Source organism: Gordionus sp. m RMFG-2023, chromosome 2 (assembly GCF_954871325.1).
Source record: "Gordionus sp. m RMFG-2023 chromosome 2, tfGorSpeb1-WG-v2, whole genome shotgun sequence".
NCBI classification, from domain to species: Eukaryota; Metazoa; Nematomorpha; class Gordioida; order Chordodea; family Parachordodidae; genus Gordionus; species Gordionus sp. m RMFG-2023.
The window spans coordinates 1,852,705-1,872,786 of NC_088776.1; the positions used below are offsets into that span (position 1 = coordinate 1,852,705).

At 26.7% G+C, this 20,082-nt stretch overlaps 2 protein-coding genes across 2 annotated transcripts; both read left to right on the forward strand.

Annotated features, from left to right (window-relative positions):
* The first annotated feature begins 587 nt into the window (after nt 1-587).
* LOC135923110 (uncharacterized) lies at nt 588-2,040 on the forward strand. Its single transcript, XM_065457686.1, has 2 exons — nt 588-1,511; nt 1,552-2,040. The coding sequence occupies exons 1-2, from the start codon at nt 588-590 to the stop codon at nt 1,996-1,998; spliced, it is 1,371 nt and encodes a 456-aa protein (XP_065313758.1). The 3' UTR covers nt 1,999-2,040.
* A 15,779-nt stretch (nt 2,041-17,819) lies between these two features.
* On the forward strand, nt 17,820-19,002 carry LOC135923113 (uncharacterized). Its single transcript, XM_065457693.1, has 4 exons — nt 17,820-18,123; nt 18,558-18,623; nt 18,787-18,858; nt 18,917-19,002. Exons 1-4 carry the CDS (start codon nt 17,820-17,822, stop codon nt 19,000-19,002), a joined length of 528 nt encoding a protein of 175 aa, XP_065313765.1.
* The last annotated feature ends 1,080 nt before the right edge of the window (nt 19,003-20,082 follow it).

Here is a 20,082-nt window from a genome sequence, read left to right on the forward strand (position 1 = left end):
TAATCGATTCTTCTGAAAATTTAGCGACGTGCAGCATGTGTGACAAAAAGATGAAGTCAATACCATGTAAAATAAATTATTTAATGTATTTTTCAATATATTTTTCTAGCAAATCTTAAAAGACACATAACCTCTCAACACCCAAACGTAATGAAAGCAGATGAATCTAATAGTGATTCGTCCTTCAATGCTAGAAATACAGCAAAAGAAAAATTCCCAAAAATTAAGATCGATAAATCTAAAGTAATTAATATTTAAATAAAGAATAAATAATTATTTTTTAGGTTTTTGAATGTATAGTATGGTTGATTACAGTCCATAATTTACCCATAAATTTAGTAAATTATGAGGGTTTCCGTATTTTACTAGACCCTATATGTCATTCTCTTCAAATGAAAATAAATACTCGGTCAGTGGTCGACAAAATAAAATATACCGCATCCGAAATTAGACTTCAAATTATACATGAATTAAAAAACAAGCTCATTTCTTTAAAAATTGATACTGCTACTAGATATAATAAATCAATATTAGGTATTAATGTTCAGTATATAAAAGATGGCCAGATACAAGTACGAACACTAGGAATGATAGAACTAATAAAAATTCATACAGGTATAAACCTAAAAGAAGAAATCCAAACAATTTTAAAAAAATACCAGATAGATTTAAAACAAATATATAGCATTACTGTGGATAACGGCGCCAATATGCTGAAAATGGTTGACACTATGGCTAGAGATCAATTAAATAATGATAATGATCTATCTAATTCTAATGAAAACAATTTAAGCCAGATATTATTTAATACAAGTGTAAGTTATCAGGAAAATGTATGTATTGATGATGAAAATGTCTCCGTTTATTCTGATGAAGAAACACCAGAGGGTATTGACGAGGAAAATATATCAGATGATATAAGCAAAAGCTTTGGCTTAAGTTGCATTAGATGTTCTGCACATACTATACAACTTGCTGTAAACATGTTTATCAAAAAATATTTAAAACTAGACTTAGAGAAAATTCGTATTATAATTAAATTGATAAAATCTCACAAATATAAAAGATTATTTATAATGGACAAAGTTTCGAAACCCACGCTAGATACTGTTACTAGGTGGAATAGTACTTATCTAATGATGAAAAATCTAATGGATAATAAAACCTTTTATACTAAAATGGGTGAATTATACCCAGAAACTTTTATTAGTTTCGATTTATGGGATATTATCCTATTAGGTACATCAGTCCTTTTCCCATTATACAAATTCACAATGAAATTACAAAAAAGTAATATTGTAATAGGTGATTTTTTTGCTTCATGGCTAGAATGCAAAATGGAGCTGGAGGAAATGGATAATAATTTATCTAAAAGTATGTTGGAATGTTTAAACATTAGAGAAAGCTATCTTTTTCAAAATGACGCATTTCGTAGTGCGATATATATGGATCCTAGATTCCATTATGAAAATGGAAAATATCCTTTGGAAGAAGATAAAATATTGGCCAGGGTAAATTAATAAATTTATAATATACATCTTTTTATTTTAGGAACATATATTTGCAACTTGGAAACAATTGCAAGCTATTGACCCTCATGAAGAAAATACAACTCTAGTTATGCCTTCCACTAGTGATTATAAAAAAACAAAACTTGACCTTTACATTGAGCGTGATTGCAAGAAGGGACCTATATTTTATGAATTATGTAATAGCGATATCAAGCTAAAAATAAAATCGTTATTATACAACAAAAGATTGCCATCCTCACAAGATATTTTGCAATATTGGGTTTCAAGAAAACACCAAGATGCAGAATTATTTAAATTATCTCAAATAATTCTTGCTGCTCCTTGCACCCAGGTCTCAGTTGAGAGAGCATTTAGTGCATTGGCACTAACTGTAACCTCTCTAAGGACAAGATTAGACAAAGATATACTTGATGATATTTTAATTATAAAGCTTAATCGTACATTGTTAAATAATGTGATATTTTAAATAATTATTTATATAACCTATTTCATTATAAAGTTATTGTTTACATTGAAATTTTAATAAATAAAAATTCATATATTTGACTGATTTAGATTTTTTGTATGAATAGTATAATCAGAGGGGGGCGTATTTTACTAGATATACCCAAATAGTAGTTTCTAAGATCTAAAATTGATTTAAAAGATTAAAGAAAAAATATTTTTAAATTTGTTGTTCCCAAAAATATCATGTTTATATTGATGCATCTTTCTAGTTCAACTCCGTTCCGGTTGGCTCTAAAAATTTAACATATATGATACTATTATCATCTGCCCAGAGGTTTAAGTGTTTCCCAACAAGATCATATTAACCTAATTTAAAAATAATGGATATGATGATGAGTAATGTGATAATTTCAAAATATATATATTAAAATAATTTCAAAAGAGAGTTGAGAATTAGATATGTCACTTATCTATGGTACATATTCACTGAAATTTTAATTTAACATGTGTACAATTTATTATTTTACCCTTTAAGTTCAAAAAAATTAAATAAAAAATTAAAAATGATAATTGTCACTTTTCTATGGTAGATCTCCACTGAAATTTTAATTTAACATGTTTACAATATATAATTTTACCCTTTTGCTTAAAAAAAATTCAAAAAAGATTAAAATAAACGTTTATGACAATTGTCACATTTCTATGGTACATCCTCATTTAAATTTTAATTTATCATGTTTATAATTTATTATTTTACCCTTTTGCTTCAAAAAAATTCCAAAAAGATTAAAAATGGCCATTATGACAATTGTCACTTATCTATGGTACATCCACATTTAAATTTAACAAGTTTACAATTTATTATTTTACCCTGTAAGTTCAAAAAAATTTAAAAAAGATTAAAAATGACGATTAAGACAATTTTACTTTTCTATGGTAGATCTTCAGTGAAATTTTAATTTAATAAGTTTACAATATATAATTTCTTCAAAAAAAATCAAAAAAGATTAAAAATAACGATTATGACAATTGTCACTTTTCTATGGTACATATTCACTGAAATTTTAATTTAACAGGTTTACAATATATATTTTTACCTATTTGCTTTAAAAAAATTCAAAAAAGTTCAAAGATAACAATTATGATAATTGTCACATTTCTATGGTACATCTTCACTGAAATTTTTATTTAACATGTTTACAATATATAATTTTACCCTTTTGCTTCAAAAAAATTCAAAAAAGATTAAAAATAACGATTATGACAATTGTCACTTTTCTATGGTACATCCACATTTAAATTTCAATTTAACATGTTTACAATTTATTATTTTACTCTGTTGCTTCAAAAAAATTCAAAAAAGTTCAAAAATAACGATTATGACAATTGTCACTGCTCTATGGTACATCCACATTTATTTATATTTAATAAATTTTTATCTACTTGCTTTAAAAAAGTTCAAAAATAACGATTGTGACAATTTTTACAATCATTAAAACCATCTCGAAACATGCTCAAAAAATCGGGGGGCGGGAAGGGCAACGCTGGCATCCCCTCCCTTTAGGGATCTATTGTGGCAGACTCGCCTATTTAATACCTAAAAATAAAATTATTTTTATAGGTTCTGTTATGAATATTATGACAATTGTCACTTTTATAGTTTACACATTATATTAATTCATGTTTGAAATAATCATTTTTCTCTATTTCCAATTAAAACATATGTGAAATAAGTATTATGACAATTGTCACCTTTATATGCTTTACAATCACTGAAACCATCTCAAAACATGCTCAACTAGCCTTTTTTAATTATAATTATTTTTAAAGGTTCTGAGATGAGTATTATGACAATTGTCACTTTTATAGTTTACATTAAATATAAAACATTAAAATTATGACATTACATTTTTAAAATAATCATTATTACTTATACCAAATATTAAAAAAAATGCAGTCGGTATTATGACCAATTCTCACATTTACAACCTATTCAAAAAAAATATTTTCATTAACATAATAAAATTAAAAAAAATATATATCAAAAATTTTATTTTTAAAGAATTTACCAAAAAATTTTAAGATCAAAATTTCAAAAATATTTTAATAAAGATTTCCTTACAAAAGATTTTATTTTATTATAAAATTCTCAAAATATTTTCTCAAAATTATAGAAGATTTTTTTACAAAAAATATTTTTTATTTTGCTCAAAAATCTTCTTTGAGCAAGCTCAAAATTTTTTTTAGCGAAAAAATCTTCGCAAAAAATTGATCTTCAAAGATTTTTTCCTCAAAATTTTGGGCGAAAAAAATCTTCAAATTTTTATTTGAAGATTTTTGTAAAACACGTAGTACATCGGATCATATATAGAATCATATTTAAAAAAATATATTTTTAGACATGGAATCTTTGTATTAATAAAGATTACGATCCTATTTGTTAAATTAGTATTTCATTATATAATTTTAAGAAAGTTTGTATTTGATATATACATAGTTCCTTCCATCTCGTTTATGTTTTGCTTAATGAATTGTTTTAGCTTTGAGAATGCTTAAATTATTGCACTATCTTTTATATATCATTTATACTTAAAGCTAATTTCAGGTAAGCAAATATTTAGTATATTAAAAAAATGTTTTATTTTACTTTCTTTATCCACTTGTTCTTTCGAGTCATTTACTAAAGTTGATAAAAATATATGATAACAAAAATATTATCAATATTCTTTCATGAAATAATAATATTATAATTAAATGGAGTTTGTAATTTCATGGTTAACTAACATCCTCGATAAAAGTATCGTATCAAATGTAACTGAGCAAAAACGTAAATGTTTAATATTTTCATAAAGAAATACTTTTTAAAGAATTTAAAATAAATTTTAAAAATTTAGGTATTTTCATATGGTGATGCGTATCTTTATCTAATTTGTTTTTCTTCTGATAATTCTGTATGGGATGTATAAAAAGAAGATGTTATATAGTTTAGACTATTTGGGTTTTCTTAGGTTAAAAAAAACTCCTATATTAATGATTTGGAGGGACTAATAAGTAATTTTCATACCATCACATCTTAATTTATCTACGTTAAATCGATTAGCTATTAGATTGTATGGAATGTGTGCGGCTTTATGCCTTCAGTATTTATATGATTTTAGAGTATGGCACAGGAGTTTCTTATTGATATATTTGAACATCATTTATAATAATATAAAAGAAAAATTCTATCATTTAAAATGTAAAAAAATGTTTTATTATACTTAGTATATATTCTGAATGCGTTAGTTATATTGATATAAAAAAATTTATATGAATAAAAAATAAAAATATTCAACCTTTCTTTAAAAAAATATTACCAAAACTCCTTCTTGCGAAATAGCATATTAATTAAATTGACTCTAATTTAATGTAGACAAACAAATTTAACATAAAAATATTTTCACAAAGAGACCTTTCCGTGACAAAAATACATTTTATGATAATATACCACTTATAAAAAAGCATCGTATAAAAGATATCAATTTTAGAATTTAAATTAATAATTTTTACTTATTTTAATTACATTCAAAATATTTGGAATAATATTTTTTTTGTGCTTGTCTCTTAATTCTAAAATCTTTGATATAATAATTCTAGCCCGATATTCACAAAAATAATTGTTTATGCTCTTCTATTTCATAAGTTAAAAAAATCAACTAATAATTCATAAGTAAAAAAACTTGATATAAAAAGTTTCAAAATGAATTAAATTAGATAAAAAAAATGTTTCAGTTTACTTTCTTTATCCACTAGTTTTTTCGAGTCATTTACTTAAGTTGATAAAATAAATGTTAACAATTATTAAAAAAATATTTAGCATTTTTTAAATAAAGTTAAATAATAAAATATTTAAATGGAGTTTTTAATTTCAAGTTTATCTAATATCCTAGATAAAAGGATCGGATCAAAAGTAACTGAAAACTATTTTCAAAAAAATTACTTTTTAAGGTATTCAAAATAAATTTTAAAATAGACGCATTTTTATACTGTAATAATTATATATGTGCTTATATTTATCTAATAAGCTTTTCTTCAGATAATTCAGTCGGATTTATAAAATGAAGACATTTGCTTCAATTTTGAAAACCAAACAAATGTTCAAATGTTATATACTTAATTATACACTTAAATATGTTGTACAAAAATACCATTACACAGAAAAAAGTACACTCGGATAAAAGGATACATCTAAAGACAGCAATTTTAAAATTCATTTATATGTTTAATTTATTTCAAAGATCCTATAAGATATCTTTTTAATAACTAAAATATGATGATAAAGATACTTTTTAGAGTATTAGACATTTTTAAAAAGGCAAGTTTGTTTTCTTTACCATCGCGTTATATAAGATTCAAAAAAGTTTCAGATAATATTAAGTACCATACGCACCCTTAAATAGAGGCATTTTTTAAAAAATTTTAATCATAATAAAAAATAGTTTATATAGATCAGATCCTTTTAATTCTATGCTTCTATAATATCAATTAATAAAAGATATTTTAATATAATACCTATGCCTGAAACTATAATAAATATATATTTTTTAAAAAAATTTAGATTTCATTTATTATATAAACATGTAATGTATTTGGGAAATTTATATTATCTATATTTTTTTTTGAATTTAATTTCATAATAAAAATAGTATAGTTCAGATCGCCTATGCCTCTATAATATCAATAAATAAAAGAGTTTTTGATAATACCTAAGCCTGAACCTATAATAAATATATTTTATAAAAAATTTGCATTTCATATATTATAAAAATGTTATATTTGGGAGATTTATATTTACCTATATTTTTGTATATAAATATATCATAAATTTTAAATGAATATCAAACGAACAAGTCGAAATTTTTATAAAACTTGTTATGGCCAAGGAAAAATTTGTTGGATAAACCAGTCTGAACCCCGGGTCATATACAAAAAAAAATTTCAATTTAAGAATTTATTTAAACATAAGTTTTTTTAAGATTATAAACCTTTAGCAAGATTTTTGTAATTTTGGATTTTAACTTTTTTTTTAAAGTTTACTTTTTTCCAAAAATTTTGAATTATAATCTTATTTTAAAAGGTTTATTAATACTAATTATTTTCCTTTCAAATTTCTTCTTTATCTTGATATATAGTAAAAAATTTTTGGATGAAAGGGTGAAGGAGTAGGGGGTTGGGAGGCCTTAATAGTGGAATTTTTTTATTAGCTTAAAATGTTACATGCGAGAGCTGGCAAATTTCCGATTACCCTACTTAGGTGTTTTAGGGAAACAATAGATTGGAAAAATTTTTAAATTTGTATATTACCTGTTGTCTAATGTTTAAGCTATTCTTGCTTGCTTTCAAGTTAAAATGAAAAATTAATACTGACTAATAGTTCTCAACACACTATTTCTTGATAGATTTAATTTAACCTGATTTTCAAAATGAAATTTATTTAGCCTCCAGCGTGAAGACCTACATATTATTTACGCGGCCTAGACTGGGTCGGATTTTACCCTATTTAGGATTTTTATTTTCAGACTTGATCAGGTTTTTTTAAAATAATTTAGGGCCGGGACCGAAGGTCACTAATATATAAATATAAAAGAAAATGAATTTCGGTATTTAAAAATACTCATAAAATATTTTAAAAAAATATATGTTTTATACTTTCTTTATGCAATTTTCGGTCCAAATCCATTTTTTGAAGTTAAAAAAAAAATGATAAAAGTTAACATAAGATTTTATATTGAAACATTGGCATAACATATATGCCACATGGGCATTCGGAATATCTTAATTTTAGACCCTTTGCCGAAGGCGATTATAAAAAAAATTAAATCCGATTTAACGGGAAATATATTTTAGCATGTGTAGAGTATTTACCCTATAAATTTCGGCCAATTTTACCTCGAACTTTAGAACTACTTATAATTATATTGAATTATATATAAATTTTTTTCATATTAAATAAAGAAAATACCCAAAATGTCTATGGCTAAAATTGGCTGAAATTTATAGGGTAAATACTCTACACATGCTAGAATACATTTTCGGTTAAGTCGGATTTTAAAATTGTTTAGATCGCCCTTGGCAAATGATTTAAAATCTGAGAGATTCGGAATTCGTAAGACATATATATAAATAAATCATAATAAAATGGACATATATACCAATAGTAAAGTTTTTGGTAATGCAATCAAGTCCTATCTTATTCTTATTATCATATGGGTAAATAAATATTTGGTGTTCGCCCTTTTTCATAAGTATGATATACAAGCTAGTACTATTCGTGGAAGTCTACAAAAAAAAAATCATATTTTATAGTATAAAAGAAAAACACACTAAAATTTTTATTTTTCTAACCCAGAATTCTACTCTTGATTTATAGACGATGTCGTAGATTTCTACATAATAACCTTCGGATTCTGGAATCGCGTTCCAATTCAGGAGGTAAGTTCTTCCTTGATATTTTGAAAGCTGTATTTCTTGCACTGGTGTACAGTTACTATTTGCTAACGACAAATATATGGTCGCATGACTCAAAGTCATCGATATGAACAAAATTTTATAGAATTTTTTTGAGGTGGACATTTTTATTTTAGAAAAAATTTTTTATAATAACAAAAAATAAATTTTGATGGAAAGAAAAGAAATAATAAAATTTTAAGATTAAAAATTAAAAAAATCTTTTTTTTTTATAAAAATATTATTGAACTTTTAAAAAAATTGAGGGTGATAAATTTTATTTGCTTAATTTTTATTATCGCCTTTTGTTTTCTGATAAATTTATTTAGTTAGAAGGTTGAACTTCTTGTACTTGTTGATGTAGTATTATTTTGTATCTGATAATACGATTTATGATATATTTTTTTTAAAAAAAGGTGAAATTATAAAATATTATTAAAATATTTTTTATAGAAAATTTGCATTTTATATGTTTTATCTAAATTATAAGAATTGAACTCCACACTACTTAGTACGAATTTACCAGAAAAAGAAGGTAATAACAAAATTAAGCAAATAATAAAAAAAATCGGAAATTATAAAATTATATAAAATATTTTTTATTTAACTAAATATTTTTTTTAATATATAATCTGCAATTAATATATTTTACCTAAATTATAAGAAATGACCTCCACATTACTTAGTACAAATTTATCAGAAAAAGTAGGCGATAATAAAATTAAGCAAATTAAAAAAAATTAGTTCTTAGAATAAGTTCAATAATTGAATAAAAAATATTTAAAAAAAAAAAAATATAATGGAAGATGGGGGGGGAGCTATTTTTTAAATTTAATTTTTTATTTTATTATGTTAATTCTTTTATGTAATTTTTTTTTTTTTCTTTTTCTAATTGGTTATTTTTTTTTATAATTATATTTTTAAATTAATGTATATCTTTTTTTTATATTCAAGATATTTAATAGTCATAACCTAATCCATTCTCTAAAAACCAATTTTAACTTAGATTTAAACATATGGTATCTAGATGATGGTACCATCTGCGGACCTTCTAAAAATATTTTAGCTGTGGTAGATTATATCGAGCAGAAATCTCTAAATATAGACCTTACTATAAATAAAGCTAAATCTGAAATATGCTATTTAAATTTAAATACTCTCGAAGTTCTGGGGTTTAAAATCATATAAGAAAGTGTCTTGGTTCATTTAAGCAGTTCTGTGGGGTATTCATGGAAAAATTTCTCAAAGGCTTATTAGGACTTGAAAATATTTTATTAGAGATACCTTCACACCAAAGATTATACATATTTTTAAATCTTCTTCCTTATAATGAAATTATTAATAGTGTTCATGAATTTTTTATATATATTTTAAATATTAAATTAGAAGATTTTTTGGGGTTTCTCACAATTACCCTAGAAAATGGGTGGTCTAAATTTATTTCCATTTAAATCTTATATCTTTTTCTTCATTTTTGGCATCGCGTTTGATGAACAACGCCATGATATCTTCTTTTAACACTCCTAAAAACCTTTTAAATTTGGCTCTGGCTGCTTGGATATCTTTAGCTCCACCTGAAGCTGTTTTACAATCTTAACACACCATTCAATTTTCGAACCTTTAATTAAAATTTTTATAAAATACTCTCGTCTAACCCCCTCCCCCCCCTTGAAGTATATTCACAAAATGCTGACTGTACTAGTGGTTATAAATGGTTGGAAGCATTACCAAGTCGTAACTTAGGAAACCTATTATCAGATGAACAATTAAGAGTTGTCAAAGGCCATCGAATTGAATGTAACATAGTTCAACCACATACATGCATCAAATGTAAAATATTAGGTGACTCCAAAGGGAGACATGGTTTTAATTGTATAGATAGTCAAGGTACAAGACATGTAATGATTAAATCAGCTATTAGCCGTTCTCTTACTATGGCCTGAATACCAAACATCCTGGAGCCTGCTATTTTATCATTAGATGTTTGCCTAAGACCGGGTGGATTAATCTGTACCTTGGTCATTAGGGATATCTTTAATTTGGGACTTCACATGCGTATCTTCATTTCCAAAAAAATTAAATTCTAATCCGTTGACATAACCGAGAAAAAAATACAATTAAATATTCCAAATAAACAAATTATAATTTTTTACGGTTATCTCTTCCCTTGGACATATGCCAAGTGGAACTTTAAAATTAAAAACAATAGGAGGCAAAATAATAGCCCTTACATCAGAAGAATTTTATTTTTTAAAACAAAATCTTTTTGTTTTTATATAGAATAAGGTTCTAATTTATTTATTTTATTTTGTTTAAAATATAGTTTTGGATATGGGTATGTTAATAAAAAAAAAAGAAGAATTTAAATCCTTCAAAAAAAAAATTAAATTTGTATACAGCGTTTATATAGGAGAGAATGGGGGTGGGAAGGGTGGGATAATTTTTTCTACATATTTCCGATTATATTCTTAGTTCCGATTATTATTAGATTATCTATAAATATCAGAGACCTGCAGGCCCGGCCCTAAAACCGACCCGGGTACCGGCCGGGTTGTATTTTAAATTTTAAAATATACCCGGGCCGGGTCGGGCCTAAAATTTTTTTAAAAAATACCCGGGTGGTCGGGTCGTATTTTTTTAAAAAATTTATACAACAAGAATTGTTATATTCGTCGATTAGATATGGTTATACTGATTATATATATAGTTATGAATAATATAATGATAGTAGTAGCAAAGGTCTATAGACATAATGTATCGAAATTTCGAGGCTTTGTGAATATTTTTCTGGCCAAAATATTTAGCCGTTTTTAAAAATCATCTCAAAACTAGCCATTTAACATCATTAGCTAATATGATTTGCTTATTAAATGATAATACTCGCCGAAAAATATGATAAAATACGAAATAATGAATTTTTTGTATAAACCAGGTCCAATATAATTTTAAAAAAATTCGAGCCGGGCCTAAAAATATATTTTTTTTAAAATCCAGTATCTAACCAATTGCATGAGGTTAATTGATTCCATTAAGAATCAAATGACAATTCACATTACGGTTATAACCTGAATCTATTAACATACTAGTCGGCAGTTCTGTTCATTAACTGATAATTTTTTAGAATTGTTTTTTTTGAAGCAATTATAAAAAGTGGAACAAGATGATAATATTTGAAGGCTTTGCTGAGATTTAATATAAGAACGATCACAAAACTTGTATATATTTTTTTTATTTTAAGAAATGCTAGTCCAGATAAAATTAACTTATGGCCATAGCGAAATCACATTTCGCTTAGGGCATGTGAGGGGGTTGGCGAGACATGGGGCACTTTAGCGGAAAGAGATACGATGCGTTTGCTTCATTATGATGGTAGGGGGGGATTATCTCAGGAGGATACTATTCGGTGGGGGACATTAGGCTATTGGCTTAGAAGGGTATGTTGAGACAGCATATTTATATCATATTCTATTAGCGTAGTCAAGGTAAGGGGGGTGGGCACTATTAGTTGAGTTTTTATACTATAAATTTTATTATCTTTAGGCCCACTTAGTAGACCTTATTTTAGGTTTTAAACTATAAAATGTATTTTTATAAAATTCATTATAATATTGTAGGTTTCATTATAAAAAAGAATAAAAATCAATTGTTAAAAAATAAATAAATAAATTTTATTACAAAAAATTATTAACTTTTCACTTGTTTTTCTTTAGTTAATAAGTGATGTTGTTAATACTATTCATACTAATAGCTAGTAGAACTTAATCTCGTTCTCAGGGTAATAGCAAATTCTTTTTAAAAAAATGGGAGGGTTTTTTTAAAATTTAGCAAGATTCATTATCTCGAAAATTAACTCCAACCAGGCACTTTCAAACAATTTTCGCCATAAATTTTTACTTTTCTTTTATATGAAAATAAAAAAATTATTATTAGTTTAACGAGGTAGGTTCTCTACTGTCTGAAGGTAAAGGATATCAAACGCTTAAAATTTTATGGAAATCCAAGAGCAGTGAAAGAGAGCCCCGAATTTAGAAAACACCTCGTCCATGACATTAAGTCAAAAATTTTAATAACGTTTAATAAAACATGAGCGTAAGCGTTAAAATTTTATCTTCTATAATTTTAATGTCAAGGAGGTTAAACGTTCTGTTCCCATAGTGGAGCGCATATATTTTAGAAACCTTTGAAGAGTTCAAAATAGGAACAGAACTGAAAGGAATAGAATAGCTAATGTTATAGCACGTAATTCAACTATATTTTTTTTATGATTATTTTATGTATTACAATGTTAATGAGAGTAGAAGAAAATTATTATATAAACGATGGATCACATTACGATATAGATTGTATTTGTAAGTTGTTATTATTACAGCCAATTTATTTTTAAAAAAACTAAATAAAATAAAAATACATTTTTTTCTAAATGAGTGCTAATTTTTTAAAATTAGCTTGCAAAGCTTTTTGAAAATCTGGTAATAATATATATATAGATTTGCTAAGAAATTTTAAAAATTGATTGTTATTTTTTAAAAGGTGGTGCTGAAACCTTAAATAAAATGCTTTGCTATCGACGGGCCGGCATATTAATATTGTGTTGGCTGATATCATTGAGAAAAAAAATCTACATAAATTTTTTGATAGTTTTTTTTTACATAAGATTCATATGTAACCAAATTCTCTATATTTTTCTTAAAGGAAGGATTGTACAAACCATTTCCTTTGCGTCATCATATTCTACTAATCTCCTTTATTCCTTATGCCAAAAGTAAATCCTCCATTGATTCCTTCACATCCTTCAACCACAAACTTATTTAGATCCCCGCCTAGCATAATGACCTCCTCTAGAAGCATTTAGATTTATGTTCTATTAAATTATCTCAGAATACATCTTTCTCTTTTTCAGCTCTACCAAAATCAGGGGCACACAAAATAAATTATTACTTTACAACTATCACTTTGTACTTACTTTTTCACGAGAAGAACATCAACCCCAGCGTTACTGCTGCTTTGCCAAAAGAACTTATACTTTGCATTTGTGATACCTATCATTCTCGCACATTTTCCTTTTTCATCTCCTTCTTTGACTCAACCCCTTTTCCCTCTTTTCCTGTCATACTTTCAGTATTCCACACATAGAAAACTTTACATTGTCACTACCAATCAAAGTTTTATCGTAGAGTCAAGCCATTATGACGTCATATGTTTCGCTTTCAAGATTTGCAGGTCGATCTATTCTCCTATTATTATTTTTTGGCAGATTATGCTCCCACGATATATTTTGAGCTTACCCCCCGCCCATTTTTTTGTTGTTCTCATAGAAGGAAGTAGAGCAAAATAAATACGATAGGGTAGCAGCCTATCTGGTAACAACCTAGTTGATTTATACAACTCGACGAAAAGGCGAATATCTTATTCTATCCCAGATTACATGGGGAAAAACCTTTTTATACCTCCAGGATCGTTTATATAAATTGAAAATAGATTCATCGTAGTATATAGGTAAGGGTCGTTGGGAACTTGTTATTAGAGTAATGCATTAGATATATTCAATCAAAAAGTTCATGATTTGGATTCAGTAATCAATTATATAAATGCTACTAACTTGTGTAGCCCTTATACGAGAACTGCAATCGGTATGCCAGAGTTGTTAAGATACCCTTTCAAAGAGATCTAGATACAGAGGATACAGATAGAATTTTTTATATACTTAAATAAGTTTTATTTAAGATTCAATAGTTAAAATTAAAATTTTGAAGTAAGCTAAAAAATTTATTGAACTGATATCATATGTATATATAGGTGTGCATATATATGTCGTAAATTTTAAAGGGATAATGACTATCCGGGATCTTCACGGGTTTTAATAAAAATTTAGGGTTTTAAGTTAAGGAATTATAATACGGTATTATCACGTTTTACCGTGATAAAGAGGAATCTTATTTTAAAAAGCGTTTTATGCGCGTTTCGTTTTATTTCTTTTTAATTTTATTGTTATTTATAAATTTTCAATGTTGTTTTATTGGTCTTATGAAATAAGTTAGGTCTAACATAGGGTATCAATCGAGAGCTAATAAAAAGATCTATTCAACTGGAGGTCAATCTCTCCGCCGTAATGGGCGAGTCTAGGTCTGGGGGGTCAGGAATATTTTTATAAACATAAAATATCGATATGGGTATCAAACAAAAGCTAATTTAAATATCTTTTGACTGAAAGCATTTATTCTTGGTCTTGGTGGGTTATGACTTGGTCTTGGGGGGGGGCGGATAGAGGGGGGTGGGGTTAAAAAATAGTTTTTTTGATATGGGTATCAAAAAAAAGGTAATTTAAATATCTTTTGACTCTAAGCATTCATTCTTGGTCTCGATGGGCATGACTTGGCCTGGGGGGTGAATGAAGAGGGGGGGGGTAAAAAAATAAGTTTTTTGATATTGGTATCAAATAAAAGGTAATTAAAATATTTTTTTTATTGTAATAATAATAATCACTAAAAGCGGGTGGGTCTAGGTCTTGGGGGGTCAGGAATATTTTCATAAACATAAAAATCAATATGGGTGTCAAATAAAAGCTAATTTAAATTTCTTATGACTGAAAGTCTTGGCCGTGATGGGTATGACTTTGTCTGGGGGGGGGAGTAAAGAGGGGGTGGGGTAGGGGGTAAAAAAATAATTTTTTTTGATATGGGTATCAAATAAGAGGTAATTAAAAAGTGTTTTTATTGTAATAATAATAATAATCAGTGGGAGGGTCTAGGTCTTGTGGGGTCAAGAATATTTTTATCAACATAAAATATCGATATGGGTATCAAATAAAAGCTAATTTAAATATCTTTTGACTGAAAGCATTCATTCTTGGTCTTGACGGGTATGATTTGTTCTGGGGGGTGGGTGAAGGGGGGGGGGGTAAAAAATAAGTTTTTTTGATATGAGTATCAAATAAAAGCTAATTTAAATATCTTTTGACTGAAAGCCTTCATTCTGGTCTTGATGGGTATGACTTGGCCTGGGAGGTGGATAAAGAGGGGGGGGGGTAAAAAAAATAAGTTTTTTTGATATGGGAATCAAATAAAAGATAATTAAAATATTTTTTTTACTGTAATATTAATAATCACTTAAAGCGGGTGGGTCTAGGTCTTGGGGGGTCAGGAATATTTTTATAAACATAAAATATCGATATGGATATCAAATAAAAGCTAATTTATTTTGACTGAAAATATTCATTCTTGGTTTTGATACAGGCGAGTACGCAGCGGGAGGGGAGCAGGGGGACAAATCCCCCCCCCCCCCCAAAGCCAAAAAATGCAGATGCCGGATATATTTTTCAAAAATATTTTTGTTTATATTTTATAATATTTATTCCTATCTCTTTCTTTTTAAATATATATTTAATTAATCACATTCATTTACTAAGTTATTTTATCAATTAATTTCGATTTCAAGTTTTCCTTGGCGTAAATTCATCTATTATTTTCAAATTTCTAATGGCGTAATATTTATCCATCATTTTCAAATTTCTAGTCAAATAATAATTATGGACATAAGAAATTTTTTAAACATATTGATCCTAAATCTTACAAAAAAGCAAAAAAGTACAAATACTTTTATAACATTTTATAACTAGCCTAAAAGAAAGACATATACTTCTTAAAAAGGCATAAAAGATACCTATGATAAATATTTTATTTAATAATAGATATATATTCCACCCCTAATATCCACAAATTATATGTGCTAATCGAAAGTTAAAATTTCAAAACAGCTATTTTACTAGATGGTTATGGCTAGCATACTCTATCCGAGACAATGGAGCTTATTGCAAGATATGTATCTTGTTTGACCCAAGATATGCTGGAAGAAATTTAGTTATGCTTAACAGTCTTGTTAAGAATCCATTCAACAAGTACAAAGATGCTGGAGAAATCTTTGACAATCATCAAAAAATAAATTATCACAAAAGCTGTGAACTGATGATTTCTTCAAATTAATTCAAAATGGGGATATGATTCCCATTTTATCACATATTGACAAAAATAGAAATAAAATAGCAAAAGAAAATAGATGTAAGATCAAACTAAGTAGAGGCCATTCTATATTGTGGATTGCAGGTCATAGCATTACGTAGCCATTCGGATTCAAGAAGCTTGAATTTCAATAATAAAGATACTGAAGATAACTTTCGTGGTCTTGTAAAATTTAAAGCATTAGGGGATTCTGCATTAATGGTAAACCCCAAGCAACATAATATTTTAAACAGAATTATTTCTGAAACTCTTTGTCCAACAATGAGAAAAAAATTGCAAAAAGCTTGTCCAACGAGATGGAGTCCTCGCCATCAAGCAGTAACAGCTTTTATGGAGTAAGAAGAACCGATTATTAATGCTCTTACTGAAATATCACAATGGCCTGAAAGAGATATTTCCTCAGAAGCAAGCAAATTATTGGATTAAATCCTTATACCAAATTATACAAATATTTTATGTAATACTTTTAAAAAACATGACATTGCTTAATTGAGACGATGAGAGTAGCGGAGAGCATTTTTTTAGAACTCAAGAAAATTAGGGCTATTGTTGATGAAGAATTTCATATTTTATATATTGTTGAATCAAAGGCAGAGCTATACGAGTTTAATATTTGTCTCCCTCGACTTGCAGCAAGACAAACTCATCGTCCAAACATTAATATAGGGTAAGTAGAAATTATAAAATAAATGTCTTTATCCCTCTCTTAGATACATTTATAACCCAAATAAATGAACGGTTTTTAATTCATCAGGCAGCACTTACCAATCTGCAGATATAACTTCCATAAAAACCTTCCCAACCTTTTTCAGATGGTGATAGAAAAAAATAAAATATTTAGCAGATTTTTATCATGAAGATGTTAAATTATCTTATGATGCCTTATTAGCTGAATGCCAACTATGGTATAAAAGATTAACTATGGTTGATATAAGCCCAAAAAATGCTATGAATGCTTTGCATCATTTCAAACATAGATTATTTTTCCAATGTATTAAAATTATTAATTCTCGATAAAAAAAATTAACACAGGGTATAAATTTTTGCCGTAAGATGTGATAGAAGGTTTTATCATCAAACAAGACTAGTAGCTTCAACATGAAAAAACATAACGGTAATATATCAAATAAATTCAATGTCAATGTGTAGCTCAATCCTTAATCTGTAAAATAAAATTAGAGCATCTATGATAGTTTTTGAGCTAGATGAGTTTATATGAAAGTTGATTTTCTGCCCCAGTCTAAACATGATATGTTTCAACATAGGTGCGCTATTTTTAAAATAAAATTATTGATTTGTCTAAAAAAATATTTATAGATAAAATGGTCAAACTATGTTAATGGATGATTTTCCAGGGGTAATATTCGCACATTCGCGACCACGCCACCCAGAAACCAATGGTTTAATTGAGCGAGCAAATGGAACTTTAGAGTCGCGAATAAGCGGTTACATGTTGGAAACAAAAAAATATGATTGGGCGACTGCGCTCCCTAAAATTGTATTTAATATCAATCTAGGATTTTCTAGAACAATTAAAAATACCCCATTTAATGTATTTTTCGCTAGAACACCTTATTCGGTTGATAGCGAACCGGAAGTGATACCAGAAATAGTTAATGTGGATTCTGATCATGAAGAAATGAGTAAAAATCTATAATATTTAAGAGGGCTCAATATAAAAAATAATATATCGAGATTTATAAAAAAAAAATTAAAATTTTTAAGGGCTATATAATTTTCAAAAATTTAAATCTCCGCATCGCCACCAGCCTCCGAATAAAAAATAATTATTTTATATTTAAAAATATTTACCCCCTAATTCTATAAAGGTTTGGTTCATCTTTTCCGAGGTTAACATCAAGAGAAAACCCATTAGAATATCCTGGTGAAATCAGTAATAATAAAATATGTTAGAATTAAATATATAATTGTAACTCTTAAATTTTTTAAAGGTTTAATTCAAAATTTATAAAAAAAATTAATAATTTTCAGAAAATTTAAACCTCTGCATCGGCACAAGCCTCCAAATAAAAAATCATTATATATTTAAATATATTTACCCCCTAATTTTATAAAGATTTGGTTCATACGATTCCGACATCAAGCGAAAACTCATTGATAGAATATGATCCTGATGAAATCAGTAATAATAAAATATGCTAGAATTAATATATAAATTGTAACTCCTAAATTTTTTAAATAAATTTTTTTTATAATTTTCAGAATATTTAAAATTCTGCATCGCCACTAGCCTCCAAATAAAAAATCATTATATTTAAATATATTTACCCCCTAATTCAATAAAGGTTTGGTTCATACTCTTCCGAGGTTATCGTCAAGCGAAAACTCATTGATAGAATATGATCCTGATGAAATCAGTAATAATAAAATATGTCAGAATTAATATATAATAGTAACTCCTAAAATTTTTTAAAGGTTTAATTCAAAATGTTACACCAAGCTCACCGTTAAATGATAACTTATTGATCGATTCTAGTCCCGATGAAATGAGTAAAAAATGAATGATAATAAATATTGTAAACTTAAAATTAAAAGGTTTAATTTAAAATTCTATTTGAAGTTCATCGTATAATGTCAATGGATTGATAAATTATTCTTTTATCTGATGAATATAATAAATTTAATGAATATTTTACTAACTCTAGCCTACTAATTTAACTCTTCATTTTTATATTTTATTTTAAACCAGATTTCCCCAGTGTTTCAAATTCAACATATACAAATACTTTATTTCTTCTTTATAACCAGAATAGTAGTAATACTCCTGAAGGTATAGTTATTGCACAAAAAATAAAAAGGAAAAATTCATACGAATCATATTATAATATTCAATATATTCTTTCGGACAAAACGAAATATAAAATAGGAAACACAATTGCATGGCAAGATAAAAATACAACTAATTCAATTGGGAATACTATAGAAAATATTTTAGCAAGATTGCTTCCTTTATTGCATATTTATTGGATAGGAATAAGCAACATAATGCTTACCAAAATAAAATTAAAAAATAAAATTATCTAGGGATCACGTACTGATCCCAATAAATAAAAATGATAGGTCTAATATATGCCCCAAAAATATTGAGGCCAAAATTATCCAAATGGAGGGCGATAAACTATGGGTTGGAACTCAATTGTGAAAAATTGATTCACCATTTTTAAAAACGAGTGTTCATAAATCAATAAAATTTTCCAATTTAACCATTCCTGATATGACCATTTCCATAATAACAGCATCAAGAAGTGCATCTTCTTATGGTAATTGTAAATCAATTTGCAATTGCCAAAAAAGTTGCAACAATAAGAGATGCCAATCTTTTAAAAATGGGATTAATTGTTCCACAAAATGTCATTTAAATATTACTTGTAATAATAAATAACTGTTCAAAATTATATTTAAATTTCAATTATCAAAATAAAATAAAATATGTGTTGATTACATGGTTTGAAGAAAAATATAATAATAAGGATGATTTGCTTCTAAAGATGTGTAATAATTTGTAACTGTAGAAAGAAAAATTTAATATGTCATTTTAAAATTTGTGAATCGATGGTTTCAAATATAGCCAGGAATTTTGA